This window comes from Notamacropus eugenii, chromosome 3 (assembly GCF_028372415.1).
Source record: "Notamacropus eugenii isolate mMacEug1 chromosome 3, mMacEug1.pri_v2, whole genome shotgun sequence".
Lineage (NCBI taxonomy): Eukaryota > Metazoa > Chordata > Mammalia > Diprotodontia > Macropodidae > Notamacropus > Notamacropus eugenii.
Window position 1 is genome coordinate 12,688,050 of NC_092874.1, and position 17,323 is coordinate 12,705,372.

Here is a 17,323-nt window from a genome sequence, read left to right on the forward strand (position 1 = left end):
CTTAAAATCCAGAGACATTACAGTTGTGTTCATGTAAACATTTTTAGGCCAACAAAAGAAGTGAGACAAATGTGCAATTCAGCCTTCAATGGGCACATTGTGAGGTGCTGCAGCTAATGAGCTATTCCACATGTAGTTATGATTTCCACCATGTAATTCAATTCTCATTATTCTGTCTTCTACAGCTCATGTACATTTTCTTCTTCTTTGGTCAGGCATGTTCTAGTCAAAACCCTTCTGAAACTAGCAGACCAGTCTTATCAAAGTGGGAGGGAGAGTGTGCACAGGCAGGGCTAAGGCTAGAGGTTGGATTCCATGAGAGGCACTTTTCATATTACTTTGAATAAATACCCAATTTTGATGCCAAACATTTTCACCCTCCATTGCCCACAGATATTTAGTTTCTGGAATAATTCAAAGTATATAGATTTGAGCATCGGCTGAAAACCTCTCATCAAGAGTAAAATACACAGGATATAATTTCCAAACTCAAGAGAGTATACAATTTTCAAACCTTGCCTAGGGCAGACCAATGCCTTGCACCAGTGCTGATATTTCTTCACTGTGTTTCCAAAAACAACTTCTACTTTAACGATCTTTGCCATGATATTAAACAATACACATCCTCATTAAAATGAGCTGAGAATATACCTGTGCAGCACAACTCAAAATATTGATTCAGCACATGTGGGGAGAGCTGGAATACAAAGACAGTTCATTTCTAGGATGTTGAAATTTTTACCTTGTTTACTTTGTTGGCCAAATACCTTTCTTGTGGAAAGGCCAGTCAAGTTGGCAAGAGCCAGGTAATGGAGCAACCAATGGACATGGATGGGCACAGGGAAAGAGCTCAGTTTTTTTTTTTTTCCAGAAGCTCACCAACATTTCTATACCAGTGAAACAGGGAGGAAGTCATTGCTGGGTATATTAAGGGAAGAAGGAGCAGAAATATGTTGTTAAGACCAGACCTGTTACTTGGACACTGCAGTGAGATTTGGAGAGTGTGAACAGAATGGGGAAGGGTGGCCACTGACCATGTGGGACTCCCATCTATGTACCCTGCTTGTGTACTTCAGGTCCAAAGAAGGTTTCTGGAAGAGTTTTTTTCCCTTTTGTATATTTATTCAGTTATGCCTTCTTCATCCATGTTCACATAGACAACTACTTGGGGATTTCTGCCTAAAAGCCAAAGAGTTTGGTGGTGGATTATTGGTACTCTGAGTTCCCAAAGGCTCCACCTTGGCAGCTCACCTTCCTGAGGCAGTGGTCTTTCCCTTGGGGCATGCCTATGACAGAGGTAAAGATTTCTCTCATACAACAGTCTGCCAATACCAGGCTAGTTTCACCTTAATGGGGTTGGGCAGCCTGGTCAGACTTTCCAAAGAGAGCAAATGATAGATGTGGACAGATGAATTCATTGTGTGACCACTAAGTGCCAAAATAATTGTACAAAGCCTGGTCTGCATTCTACATAGCTTACACATGCTTGACCTCTTCTTAGATACATAGGATCAGGAAAAGGAAAGGGGTTACCAGGCCTTAGAGATGGTACCCCCAGCTACTGGTTGCCTGTTTAGCCACTTGAGCTTCCTCACCGTGGTCACACCCATTGCTTATGTCATCACTTTGAATTCTTTCCTCGCTTCTATCATTCTCTGCCTCTTAAGAGCCTAGCACTTACTTGGTCAGTCAGCTAACAATTACTAACCACTTTCTATCTGCCAAGTACTATATTTGACCTTGGGGATTCAAAGAAAGAAGAAAACATGACCCTTGTTCTACTACTAGGAAAGAGAATACACAACTAGGCATCCATGTGTATTCTATATACCACATTCAGAGACAATTACATATATGATATACACAGATCACACTAACACTAACTAACAGAGCCTGAGATTTTGAGTTGAAAGGAACTTTAGGGTCCAGATTGCCCAAATTCTTCTTTTTGGAAATGAGGAAATGAGGCTGGATGATTTGGCCAAGTTTGCACTAGAAGCAAATATCAGTATGACTATTTGCATGTGTTTATAGCCTAAAAGCTTCCTCTGCAGGTTCTGAAGGACATGGAGGTGACTTGGGTTCCTGATGCCTTTGGCAGTTGAGTTCCAGAAGGCAGAGTCAAGTTGGGAGGTTTACCAGTATGCGTACAGGGATGACCCAGTCTAGCTATGTTGGGGGGGACTCAATACCAGATTTTCTACAGTCAGGCTGACTTTCAATTTTCTGGCAGGAACAACTCTTGAAAATCTTATACTAAGCCAGAGATGAGTAGAGCTCTACATCTGTAGGGAGCAACCATGCTAATAGGAACCCAGGTCATGTGAGCATAGAATTCCATACTTTATATTAATAGCCCTCATGTTCTTGTGATTTTTTTCTCTTATATTAGTTATGAATCCCTTTCTCTGAGGAAGCGGCAAGGATCTCCTACTTCCTTTGGGCCTAATTCTAAGCCATGCTCCAACAGTCTGGTGTGCAGACTTGAGATTTTACTCAAGAGGGATTGTTAATCTGGAGATTCCTGTTTTTAGAGAAAATAAATTAAACTAAGTTGAGGTCTCATGTATTCACAAAAAACTTCATTTACTTGAAGGGTTCAAGGATCCTCCATTTCCTACCATTCTTCACACAAGACCCTCTATCCATAATGCTGCTGACATTAGGTGACCCAGTGGATAAAGGATGGGACTTAGAGTAAAGATGAATTTAAGTTTGAATCCTTCCTCAAAAACTCACTAGCTGTGTGATCTCAGGCAGGTCATTAAAACCTTAGTTTCCTCATCTGGAAAATGGGGATAATCATGAACCTACTACTCCATAGGGTCACTGTGAAGATCAAATGAATCTACATAGGCAAAGTGCTTTGCAGGAGTAAAAAACTGTATACATGCTTGCTTCATTGACATGCTGGTTCACATTTACTAGTTGTGGGAACCTGAGGAAATAATTTGACTTCTCTGTTCTTCACTATTCTCATTTGTAAAATAAAGGGGTCAGCCATGATGGATTCTAAAGGCCTTCCCTAAACCTCTGATCCTATGATTTGACAAATTAAAATCCTTCTACCAGATTTACACTGGTTGTCCCTATTCCTCGAATACACTCCTTCATTATTCCAACTTCTTCAGCTTGCTTTAAGACTAAACTCAAGCTCCACATTGGCATAAGTCTTTCTCTGATTTCTCCAACTCCTTACTCATTCCCTTAAAAAGTGTCTAGTTTCTATTTGTAAATACCTATATATGTATAGTAAGATCCCAATGATTGCTAATAACAAATCCAATAAAATGATCAAATGTATGTGAATTCACACTTTCCAAAATTATAATTATGTAAAATATGGTCATGAGGCAGCTAGGTGCCATAGTGGGTAGAACGTCAGGTCTGGATTCAGGAAGAGTCATCTGCTTAATTCAAATCCAGCCTCAGACACTTACTAGCTATGTGGCCCAGGTCAAGTAACTAAATCCCGTTTGTCTCAGTTTCCTCATCTGTAAAATGAGTTAGAAAAAGAAATGACAAATCATTCCAGTTTCTTTGCCAAAAAAACCCAAATGGGGTCAGGGAGAGTCAGACACAACTAAAACAACTGAACAACAACAAAATATGGCAATTGGTTGTAGTCAATGGACATATGCAGTATGATTCTGCATAATGTGATCACTTCACAGTATTAATTAATTATTATTAGTTGGGACTTCCCGTGATACAGAGTAAACTCCTTAAAGGCAAGGACTAATCTTTGTATCCTTAGCATCCAGGCATTCAATAAATCTTTGTTGATTCATTGATATAGGCGTTCATTGTTTCCTTGATTAGAACACTCTCCCCGCTGATGATTTAATAGAAAGTCGTCTTGGATTGCTCTGCCTAAAAAGTGACCTCCTGAACCAATCTGGTAATTTGTCTATCCAGAAGTAGTGAGACTGATCCTAAGATGACATGAATAGAATAGACATATATGATCCTTAATCAAAATCTTTACATCTTGGTGGAAACTATTAAAGCATCTTTTCCACTGGCAAGAATTTTGAGAACACAAGTATTCTCTCTGTGCCAAGATGAGGACTTGATGGACAGTAACTGTTTAACAGTTTCCATGGAATTCTCTTGTAGTTTGGGGTCCAGTTCTGTGATTTGATTGCTGTGGGAATCTCCCAAGACTCCCAGTTCCCCATCCATAATGCAGCTCAATATCTCATTTGTAACATCTACTCTTAAAGAGTAGATGGTTATGTGATCGCATACACAGTATGTGTCAGAGGTGGATCTGTAACTTAAGTCCATTCAATTCCAAGGCCACTCTCCTAGCTGCCAACCGTTTTCTCTTACCCATGGATTATAAAGATTTTAATTTGTCAAATCATAGGATCAGAAGTTTAGGGAAGGCCTTTAGAATTCATCATGGATGACCCCTTTATTTTACAAATGAGAAAAATGAAGAACTAGGAAGTCAAATTATTTCCTCAGGTTCCCGCAACTAGTAAGCCTCTGAGGCAGGTTTTGATCCCAGGTATTTCTGACTACAGATCCAGGACTTGATGTATTTCAAAATCCAAAATTAAAGGGCACTGACACACACACACACACAGACACACACACAGACACACAGACACACACACACACACACAGACACACACACACACACACACACACACACACACACACACTGAAAATGCATCTCCAATGAATTAACAGGTTAAATGGTCAAATTGTGCTTTCCATGGCCCTGCTATTATTTAGTTTTAGGAAATGAATTTACTTTGAGGTAATAGAAGTTGTCTAAATATTTGAGAAAAAAGAAGAGTAAACCTCTTTAAATGTTATGTCTTACCATACACTGAATCTTTATTCCTTCAAAAGAAGAATAGGATGCTTAGAGGAGGGGAATTGTTCTGAAAAAAATCCAACTGAATGTTTAACTTAAGGAATAGCCTTGTATCTAGACTCTAGTGGCATATAATAACTTAATTTGCTAACTTCTGGAAGTAAATTAACCTATTCCTTATCATCATTTTGAAAGGAATGCTAATACATTTATTATGTTACAAAGTCTTTGTTTAAAAAAAAAGCACCCAAGCAATACTTACGACCACAAGTTCATAAAGAAAACTCCTCCTATTTCTGTCTGCATGACAATCTTCCTTCAACTTCTTGACAACATAAGACACTCTTTCTGTCTCTTTGTCAACTTGATTTTTATCAAAATCTTCTGCCGTCAGCTGTGAATAGCCCAGTGCATCAGCTAAAGCTTTCCAGTCCAAAATTTTTTCAGATACCAAGGTCAGTACAGTTGAATAGATGTAGGTCATCTTCTTAAAGGGCATGGCAGCCTGTTCCAGAAGTTTCTGGGTTGTAAATGTATTCTCTGACATATCAATTACTTGTTCCCTAGAAATCACTTTGACATTTTTGCAACGCACAAGACCAAGCTTTCCCCGTAGGACTCCAATGTACCATTCCTTGACTTTGGTCTGACCAACAGCTTTTACTTTGCCTCCTCCAAGAAGGGCGATGGTGTCCCCTTTGAAATATTCTAAGAGGTAATCAATCTTGCTCTGCCTTAACACTGTTTTCAAAGTTACACCATAATTGATAAAGTGCAGTGTTTTATCTTGAAACTTGGGATATTGAGCAGGCAGTACTGGGGACGAAGGGTAGCACTTGATTTCTTCCATTTTCAAAGCATTTGACTGAGTGGGAATCCTAATGAAGTTGGGAGCTGGGTCAGGTGTCCGTACATAAAACTGTATGGGGTTCTCATTGGGAATATGGATCTGAACCAGGAACACAAATGAGTGCAAGGTCTTGCTGTCTGTTGCAGAGAACAGAAATTGTTGGTGGATGACTTCTCCAGCTTTCAGCTGCTCTTGTTTAATTTCTTTCCTTTGATTATCTTCTTTCACTTCAAAATCTAGATCATCTGAGAAGACTGAAATATGTAGGTCATGGGGATGGTCAAGCAAAAAGGAATGCTTTCCCCAGAGCTGAAATACAACTGGAGACACATTTTTCCCACTCCTGTTAATATCAGTAATGGTGAGCTTGCTTGGCATATAGCTATGTCCCCATAAAGTAAAGATGGCAGTGAAACTGGGGTGGATGTATTTGGGACCATAAATTCCAACATAAATAGTTCTGTGGATATAATTCCACACACTTGTGACTGGTGCCTGAATGGCTTTGGCTTGAGCTGTGACCACTATGTACATTACATGACTCAACTCCAATAATTTCACTTGGATTGTGTCATTGTAAATGTAGCAGGTACTGAGTTCTGTGAAAGGTCCTCCTTTATTAGAGCTATATAAACAAGTCAGCATCCCCATGACTTGGCTAAAAGGGTCCTGTCTCACTTCAGCTGAGATTTTCATTTCTAACAAAATGGCTTCCAATGTATTAAGGTTGCTTAACCTAATTTCCAACAGTGGGCTCACAGTGCATGATAGATCATGATTCAGGTTTTTTGGAGGGTCTAGGAAAGCTCTCATGGTAACTTCTTGGAACTCTCCAGTTCTTACGTGGCCCTGAGGCACATGCACAGTGATATGTGATCCCGGCAGCTGCACTGAGCCTCCGTTGTGGTCCAACTTACAAACAATAACAGTGTCTGCCACTTGTGTCTGAGCCCAACCTGGACTGTGACTCGTGTTCAAATCCAGGCATGATCGAGCCAGCTGACGTTGACTTAACCAGGCCATTTTATAAGCCTCCCGGTCATGTTGAAGCCACTCCATGTCATGAGGTAAAATCTGGTCAGACATCTCTGTAGTTAGTGTCCCATCAATAATGTCCAAAAGTTCTGAAACACTCTTGGATTTCCCAGATTTCTTTGATGAAGACTTCCTGAGCAACTGGTGGACATTTAATTCATCACCAGAAGAACTATCTTCTTCCACTTCTCGAAAGAAGAGAAAGGGGTCTTCTTTTAAAATGGACATGTTTGTCTTCTTCTCAGTATTTCTTAACTGAGTTATGTCATCTAAGAATGGGTTAGAAGCAGAGAGTTCATTCCAGAATGGATTCGTTGTCTTGGAAATGGGACTGGTATGCTGGGGACTAACATCAGGCCAATCAGGAAACTCATGGTCTTGGTAATCTGGTTTTGAAAACCCCAAAAATAAAGGTGAGTAAACATCCTCAGATCAATCTATGACCCAAACGTTATCATATTTCAACAACGAGAGCTTACTTTGTTTTAAAACTTGCTATTTACCCTCCAGGATCTGACCATGAATTTCAAAAGCAGTTTTAGGTTTGGTCAATTTTTAAGTCTTAGGGAAAGAAGGGAAAACCTTCTTCCTGTGATTTCTGTTATTATAGATAGTTACAGTCTTAAAATTCCATTTAATCTTGAGATTCTCATTTATGAATCTAATCAAGTATTTATAAGAAAGAAGGAATTGTTTCTAGTTTAAAGAAGAATAGATTCAATCTCTTTCCTCTTAATCAATAGAATAATCAGAATTTTATTTAATTTTACTTGATTTTTAGAGGGACAGAACTGGCTTAAGAGCCAGACAAAAAGGCTTTGAGTCTTACCTTTGATATATACTAGCTTTGTGATCATGAATAAATCACTTAATTTGTCAGTGTCTAGGAAACTAAGAATCTGTTTCAGCAAAAGTGATAGCATGCATTGGTACAGGGAGTCCCCAATACCAATGGAATCAAAGAGCCTGGCCCTGTCCCAGATTAATTCTCTATTTCTCTGATTTAGGATGTTCTTACATGCCAGTAATCTTCTGTAGTAGAACCCATAAATGTGTTTACTAGTCAGCTGTTTCCAAAGATCCGTATGTTTGGCATTCTGTCATTTTTTTTCATGAATGGTACTATTGTTAGGACATAGTAAGATTGTAAAGGTTGTAAAGAACGTTGCAAACCTTAAAATATTAGATGAATGTCAGCCAATGTTTTCTTTTGTTTCTCAGAGCCCTAAACACCATATGCCTCCAGTCTGGTGGAGTCCCCAGACTTTGTTCTCTGCTATGACCTTTAAGAAGACAGGGTTATCTCAAATTAATGAACTTCTGGAGGAAAATTTTGAGTAGAGGCTGAATATACTATATGTCTACAAAATTATCATACTGATATACTTGAAATAAGCAGCATTTGGAGGCACTGGGTGATTTGTATACAGTCAGAACTTAGTAAGTAAAATAATTCAGTCTTCAGAAAGAAGTAAAGTTGTTACCACTTAAAAGGTAATGAAAAAGGCTGTGGATTGATTAGCTAATTGAATAACTGGATAGATTGCCATGGAAATGTCTAGTAACTCAGAAGACCATTGAAATGCCATTAATATGGAATTTTCTTCCATTATGGATATATGCATTATGGAAAATTTCAAACCAAGAACAGAACCTCTCCTCTGAGCCTTTGGCTGTATGGTCATGCCTTCCTTCCCCTACACTTTGGAATTTCCAGATTTCACTGATCCCTAAAATGCCTTCTCTGGGCAGCTTCCTCAGACTATGTTATTAATGAGTATTTTAACCCATTGTGCACTCACAAAATTTTCTTTTTAAACATTTTAGAAGAATTTTAAAATATTCTTTGTGACTTGTTTGAGTACTTTCTTTGGAAAGTCTTTCAGTTGAATTTATCAAGCATTTATTAAAGAAAGTGCCAGGCACTGTGATGAGTGAGGAGGGTATGCAAAGTGAAAAACTATTTGGTCTCAAAGAGCTTATATTCTACTGGGGGAGGGAGGAGAGGATCTAACATATACATGGGTTATCATGCACAACCAGGCCAAATCCTACCTTTAATGCTTTCTGCCTGTGTGACCTGAAGCAAACCTCTTGCTTTTCTGGGCCAGTTTCTTCATCTGTAAAATGAGGGAACTGGACTTTATGTATTCTGAGGTTCCTTCTTACTTGAAATAAAGTTATCCAAAAGAACTTCAAAAGGGAGAGAGATTCCTATCAACTGAAGGACCAGGAAATTCCCTGTGTTGGGGCAGCATAAGATCTGCGCTTGGAAAGAAGCTAGGAATGAGGCAGCAGTGAGAAAGGAGTACATTCTAGACATGAGAGAACAGCCATGTAAGGTAGGAGAGGTAATGACATAAAAGAGAAGTACTAGGTGGAGCCAAGATGTCAGAGTAGAGAAAACCTCAGCTGATCTCTCCCAATATTCCCCTCCAAAAAACTTCAACATAGTTTATTACATTGAAATCTGGAAAGACAGAGTCAACAAAAGGTCAGAATGAGACATTCTTCTAACCCATGACAATTTAGAAGTTCAGAAAGAGGGGTCTGTGATGCTGGGGTGGGGGTCAACCTGCAGTACATGTGAATTCAATGCCAGTGGTGGAATTAGGTGGTGGTGACAGAAGTAGCTGTGAGCACTCTCAAGCCAGAGACAATGAGGAGACAGGGCAACCAGTGTAAAAGAGATTAAAGAAGACTCCTTTGCTAGCACTGGATGTAAGAACACATGCTGCTTGGCAACTCCATTTCCTATCCTCACTTCTGGGTCCAAAGATCAGAGAGGAATACTTAAAGTCAAAGAGGAGCAGGGACCCTGAACAGCAGTATCATTTCCAACCACAAAGTTACCACGCCAAGGAGCAGTATCAAATGAAATCCTAAGGGATCAGGAGCCCTTCCTTGGTAAGGACAAGAGAGCAGATCAGGAGAGCAGTGACCACAACTCTCCACATATCACACCACTTTGAAAACACCAAAAACTTTCAAACCCTAGAATTAGCTCTGAAAACAGTAGTGTAAAAAAATAGCCTGAAAGTTGGGACAATGTCACTGCCCTCTTACTGTCATTCCAGGAAAAGAGTCCAATTTTAACATAAAATTAAAATCAAAAAATGAGCTATGAAAAATGAGCAAACCAAAAGAAGAACCCAACCAAAAAAAAAGCAACCATAGTGGCAGGGAAGATCAAAACAAACTCAGGAAAAGACAATAAAGTCAAAGCATTTATAAGCAAAGCCTTAAAGAAAACAGAATTGGACACAAGCCCAACAAGAATTCCTGGAAGAGATTATTTTTTTTTCAAAATCAAATAAGAGTGGTACAGGTAAATTTAAGTAACAAAATAAAAGCAAGGTAAGAAAATTATGAAACAACAACTAACAGCTTAGTAGAAGGGGAATAGAGGGAAGAGTCAAGAAAATAAAACCTAAAAAAGAGGAGTTGGCCAAAAGGGGAAAAAAAAGAAGTACAAAACTTCACTGATGAAAATAACTCCTTAAAAATAAAATTTACCAAATGGAAAATCAAGTGCAAAAGTTCACTGAAGAAAAGCATATCTTAAAAATTAGAATTGGGCAGGTGGAAGCTAATGATTCCATGAGACATAAACAAAGTGAAAAATGAAAAAAATGTCAAAGCAGAAAATTAAATGATGTGGAAAACATACTGAGGAGGAAGATAATTAAGAATTATTGTGCATCCAGAGAAAGAACTAATAAGTAGATATACTAATAAGTAGAAATATGTATAAAATAATTTGTGTGTGTGCATGTGTGTGTGTGTACTTCTTTGTGTTGTCTCTAGGGTGGGGTAAGGGAAGAAAAAAATGAAATTTACATTACAGTTTTGTGGGATGTTTGAAAGGAATAGCAAGTTTTGCAAAGTAGATTTGCTGTCTAATGCACAATCATCTTTTTTGTTATATTATGTTATGGAAATGCTTGTTTTATTCCATAAATTAACAGCAACATTTAAAAAAATAAAAAGAATTATCATACTATCTGGAAGCCATGATCAAAGAAAATTCCTGTACCTCATATTTCAAGAAATTGTCAAGGACAATTTCCCTCATGTCCCAGACCCAGAATAATATAGAAATAGGAGGAAAAAAAATTACCCATCACCACATGAGAAAAATCCCCAAATGAAAATTCCCAGGAATATTATAGCCAAATTCTAGAGCTGTTGCATCAAAGAGAAAATACTTCAAGCATCCAGGAAAAAAAAAAAAACTATTCAAATATTGTGGATCCATAGGCAGGATCACACAAGATTTAACAGATACCACATTAAGGGAGTAGAGGGTTTTGAAGACAATATTCCAGAAGGCAAAAAGAGCTGGGATTATAACCAAGAATGAAACGTAAAGCAAAAGAGAGTATAATTCTTCAAGGGAAAAAACAATATTTACTGTAATAGAGGATTTCAAGCATTTTTGATGAAAAGACTAGAGCTGGTTAGAAAATATGATTTTAAAACATAAGACTCAAGAGAAACATAAAAAGGTAAACATTAAAGAGAAATCATAAGGCACTCAGTAAAGTATAACTATTTACATTTCTATATGGGAAATGATACATATAAATTCTAATAATTTTATCATTACTAGTGCAGGATTCTACATAGAGAAAGGGTGCAGAAGTGAGTTTAATATATTGGAATGATGTAAAAAAATCAATGAGTGAGAAAGAAGGTTATCCTGAGTGAAAGGGAAAAGTACAGGAAAAATGGGGAGAAATTATCTCACATAAAAGATGCACGCCAAGGAGGAACTTTTACATTAAAAAGGAGGAAATTGTGTGGGTGCAGTGCTTGGACCTCACTGGCACCTAAATCACTTCAAAAAGGAAACACACACATATATATACACACACAAGCAAACATATACATATCTACATACATATATGTATGTGTATATGCATATATACACAAGTGCATAGTGTGCATTGTGTATTTATGCATATGTATGTATAGATGTATCTATGTGCACACATACATATGCATACTCAATTGGGTATAGAGATCTATCACCCAACCGGGAAGTAGGAGTGGAAGGTGATAAAGGACAGGGAGAGGGGTGATAAAAGAGAGGATGGCTAAAAGAAGGCAGTGATCAGAAACAAAACACTTTAAAGGAGGGACAAAAAGAGAAAGGAGGATAAACACAAAATAAATGGAGGAGAATCATAGAGTTAATGGGATGAACTCACCCATAAAATGGAGGTATACAGACGAATGGATTAGAAACCAGAATCCAATACTATTTGGTTTACAAAAATACACTTAAAATAGCACAGAGAATTAAAATAAGCAGCTGAAGCAGAATATGTTATACCTCAGCTGATGTAAAAATCAAAGGCAGGTGCAGCAATGATGATCTCAGTCAAAGCAAAAGCAAAAATAGATCTAACTAAAGAGATAAGCAGGTAAACCACATCTTGCTAAAAAGGCAATATAGTCAATGAAGTAATGTCAATACCAAGGACATATGCACAAAATGACATAACATCCAAAATCTCAAAGGAAAAGTCAAATGAATTACAGGAGGAAATAGATAATTAAATTGTAGAAGTTGGAGACCTCGTTTTCTCCTTCTCAGAGCTCGATAAATCTAACCATAAAATAAATTAGAAAGAAGTTAAAAGACAAATAGAATCTTAGAAAAGTCCGATATAGACCTCTGAAGGAAACGGAATAGGAATAGAAAGAAGCATCTTTTTTTTTTTCTCAGCTATACATGGCACCTTCACAAAAACTGATTAAGTATTAGTTTACAAAACCTCACATCTAAAAGCAAAAAAGCAGAAATGTTAACTGCACCTTTTTCAGAACATAATGCTATAAAAATACGTTTGATAAGGGGTCATGTTAACATAAATTAAAATAATATTTGTGAAGGTGTCATGTATACATATATATATATATATATATATATGAAGAAAATGTGAAACATCTTACAAGAAAAACAATGGAGCTAGAGAACAGATCAAGAAGAGAAAACATAAGAATAATTGGGTTACCTGAAAGTTCTGATAAAAAAAAGAATCTTGATACAATAATATAAGAAATAATTTTTAAAAATTTCCCTGAAGCATTAGAACAAGAGGGGAAAGTAGAAACAGAAAAAAATCCACAGAACACCAACTGCAAGAGATCATATAAGGAAATCTCACAGGAATATTATAGTTAAAATCTGAAACCCCCAAATCAAGGACAAAATGTTATGAGCAAACCAACAATTATATATGATGGGACCACAATTAAAATCACATAAGATCTAGCACTGGTGACCTAAAAGATCACAGGTCTTAGATCACTATATAAAGAAAAATAAAAGAACTGGGCTTCTGAACAAAAATATCATATCCAGCAAAACTAAGAATCATTTTGAATGGAAAAAAATGGACATCTTCTCAACTGTCAGATTTTCAGGATTCTGTTAAAAAAAACCAACAACAACAACCTTGAACTCAAGAGAAGATTTGACATAGAAGAACCAAGAGAAATATAAGGTACATACCAATAACCAACTACAAGGGACTCAATAAGGATAGAATGTTTACTGTTTATGCATGGAAAATCCAAAACCTATGTCTAAAATTATTACTAGTAATTAAGTAGTTTATAAGAAAGATTGGAGTAGACCTGAGTGTGATATGATTTTAAAAAGTAAAACCTTTCAAGAACAGCTTAAAAAAAGTAATTATCTTCATATGGAAGAGCAAAAAGTCAAGAATATTAAGGGATTAATGAAAAAAAAAACATGAAGGAAGACTGCCTAGCTGTACCAAATGTCAGGGTGTATCACAAATCGGTAATTATCAAAACAATCTGGTACTGGCTAAGAAACATAGTGGTAGATCAGTGGAATAGATTGGGTACACAATAAACAAAAGGAAACTTGATCATGGTAATCATATATTTGATAAACACAAAGATTCAAACTCACTATTTGACAAAAACTGCTAGGAAAACTGGACAGCAGTTTGGGAGAAACTAGATATAGTATCAAGATAGGGTCAAAATGGGTATATGATTTAGCCATAAAGAGTGATACCATTAGCAAATTAGGGGAGTATGGAATAGTTTACCTGTCACATCTATGGATAAGGAAAAATTTATTACCAAACAAGAGACAGCAAGCTTTATAGGATATAAAATGAATGATTGTAATTACATTAAATTAAAAAGGTTTTGAATAAATGAAACCAGTGAAACTAAGATTAGAAGGAAAGCAGAAAAGGGTGTTTGTATGAGAATTTGCAGCAAGTTCCTCTGATAAAGGTTTCATTTCTCAAATATACAGAGAACTAAGTCAAATTTGTAAGAATATGAGTCATTCCCCAATTGATAAATGGCCAAAGGATATGAACAGGAAATTTTCAGATGAAGAGATCAAAGTTATCTATAGCCATATTTTTTTTAAAAAATGTTGTAAATCACTACTGATTAGCGAAACACAAATTAAAATAACTCTGAACTACCACTTCACTTCATATCTATTAGATTGGTTAATAGGACAGAAAAGGAAAAATAACAAATATTAGAAGGGATATGGGGAAATTAATACTCTATTGAGATGTTGGTAAAATTGTAAACTGATCTAGCCATTCTGGAGAACAACTTGCAACTATTCCCAAAAAGCCATAAAATTTGACCCAGGAATACTACTGTATCCCAGATATGGGGGAAAAAGAAAAGGATCTATATGTGTAAAAAATATTTATAGCAACTCCTTTTGTGGCAGCAAAGAATTAGAAATTAAAGGAACACCAACAATTGGGGGATGGCTAAACAAGCTGTGGTATATGATTGTGATGGAATTCTATTGTGCTATAAGAAATGATGAGTGGGACACATTCAGAAAAACTTGGAAAGACTTACATGAACTGATAGAAAGTGAACTAAACTGAACTAGAATACTGTACACGGTGACAGCAATGTCATACAATGATCAACTGTGAGTGATTTAGCTAATCTCAGCAAAACAAAGATCCAAGACAATTCTGACGAACTTAAGAAGAAAAATGTTATTAACTTCCAGAGAAAGAACTGGTGGAATCTGAATGTAGATTGAAACGTACTGTTTTTTAAACTTACTTTATTTTTCTTGGGTTTTTTTATTAACCTGATGTTTTATTTTCACAATTTGACTAACATGGAAATATGTTTTGAATGACTACACATGTATAATCTTAATCATATCGCTTGGTCTCTCAATGGGGGGGAAGGGATAAAGAGAAGAGAATTTGGATCTCAAAAATATAAAAAAAGGTTAAAATTGTTTTTATATGTAATTGGAAAAAATGAAATATTAACTATTTTGAAAAATATAAATAAATTTTAAAAAGAAAGAAGGAATTTCAGGGAGAAAAAAAGGACAGAATGGCCAGTAACACTGGTCTTCTTGCTGTTTTTTGACTACCACATTCCATTTTCCTTTATCACTGAAATCTCTTTTTTCTTTTCCCTGATCATTTGTTTTCCCTTCCAGTGCTGGCTGATCTTTCTCCCTGAGCCCTCCCCCCAACACCCTCACATCTTCAGTGAAGAGGAGGTGACATATTTCTGGTTTCCACCGTCTCCTTTCAGATACTGCCATTAGCACCCAGCCATGTCCTTTCCTCATTCAGAGTTGGCTCTACCCTGTCCACTTCTGTGTAGTTATCATCTATGGCCCTTGGGCGCTCTCTGATCCTCCCTAATTTGCTTGATTCTTGACTCACAGTCTTTATCACTATCACATCTGCTTCCTTCCTTCAAAAAACTTGGCCCCAAAGATTGTCCTCTTCAGCAGGGCCTCTGTCTCTAATCTGCTTCAAACATTTCTCACTTAGCTGGTTCCTAGTTAATTAAGAAAGAAAAGCAAAAATAAAGTACAGTTTTTTTTAACTTCATGGTAAAACTCTTGGTTAATATTTGAGATTATTCCTTTTTTTGACCTGTAAAAAAAAAAACCAGCAACAACCACTTTTGGAAGGTGTGGAAATACATAAGTCCATATACAGAAATATTGTCCCTCCGTGACCCAGAACAGGATATTCCATATCCCGAGGCTTCTGTGGTTGCATTGCAAAATGATTGGGGTTGGGTCCTGATAATATTTAAAATGAACTATAAATTTTATGACTTTATAGATCTATGACTCCATGGCATTTGAACTATGAACTGTTTGTTTCTAAAACAATAACAAAAGATTCTGGCTATCTGTATATGTGTGTATGTATGTTTTATGGGAATTTTTTTTTTTTGCATTTTTGAGAATAAAAACAACAGTGAAAGGTAAAAAAAAAAAGAGTAATTATCTTATAGAAATGAGGTGCAAGAGGAAGAACCAATAAAGAGGAATTAAATGGGGGAGTAGGGGCTGTTAGTTCTGGAAACCTACTTTCATCAGGAATGGGTTTAAGAGAGGAAAATACACATACAACTAGAAGAGTATAAAAGTTTTCTAAATTAAAAAAATTAATAAAACTCCCAGGGGACAGGGAAGGGGGATAGGATGAAAGAGGGATTTTAGTGGAGGGGGGGAATAGATTAAAAGAGAGTATAGAAGGGTGTTCAGATTTAGGGAAATTGGAGGATAAAGGAGGTAGCTTTAGAGGGGAGGGGGATGGAAGAGGTCAAAGGGGTATACAAAAGGGTGTTTAGATTCAGGGGAATGGGAGAGTAAGGGAGAGTTAGGCTAAGTAATAGGAGAGCAAGGTAATAGGTAGAAGTAAAGTGAGGAGTTAGGAAAAACAGGAAAAAACCAGATATTCATAAACATAAAAACAAGATTAGAAGTAGAATCTCTTAGGGAAAGTATATGTTTATATATGTATGCATGTGTATATATGTATACATGTTGGGATTGGAAGCTCAAATCCGTGTGGATGGTCTCGGGTGGGTAAAAGTGGGACTTCTAAATCTTAGAGTCTTACGAGGCCCTCCATGAACAGCGGGGATTCGAGAAGGTCAGACTGAGCTAGCTCTGCTAGCTCGGGTATTTCCGCCTCTCCCCGGGAGATACGTGATGGGTGGAGTCTCCCTGCCCTCGAGGTCGTCCCGGATCTGGGCACACTATTGTTATCTAACAGCATGGTATTGAGATGCAAACTATGCGGCTGAAGGTTAAGTAGGATTGAGGAAGCCTGAAAGCTCTCTCTTAGCACGTGAGGAGCCAAGAGGACAGTAGGCTCCGCTTTCTTCTTTCCTCTCTCCCCTCCCCCTCTCTCCCTGCTTGTACTTCTACTTCCAATCCCTTAAGATCTTAGCCTCCTTAGGAAATCTCCCCCTCTTCCTCCTAAGGAAGACATCCCTGCACTTGTAACTAGACCCTGAAATAAAGCTCAACCCTTGTTCGACTCTGGAACGTCCTTTCTCTCATATGTGCATCCGGCGTGGCCAGCCGAAGACCTCGGAGGTGAGGTAAGAAGACTCGGGTAGCCCACACAGGCCTCTGGGCCTGGCATATACATGTATGTATATATCAATACCTATATATAAATATGGATTGCCATGCTCAATTTAACCTTGGGGTAGCAAGTTGGGGGGAGGAAGGGGAGAGGAAGCAGGGTGAGAACAAAGTAAAAAGTGTGCAGCAGAGAACAAAAGAAAACCTA

General features: G+C 37.3%; 1 protein-coding gene across 4 annotated transcripts in view; it reads right to left on the reverse strand.

Moving 5' to 3' along the window:
- The window catches only part of MACC1 (MET transcriptional regulator MACC1), a 96,651-nt gene that overhangs the window by 48,466 nt on the left and 30,862 nt on the right, over positions 1-17,323 (reverse strand). For all 4 annotated transcript variants that reach the window (XM_072650868.1, XM_072650865.1, XM_072650866.1 and 1 more), the window contains one exon: positions 5,094-7,102. In XM_072650868.1, coding sequence (XP_072506969.1) covers positions 5,094-7,102 — 2,009 coding nt within the window. The remainder of the gene's footprint in view (positions 1-5,093; positions 7,103-17,323) is intronic.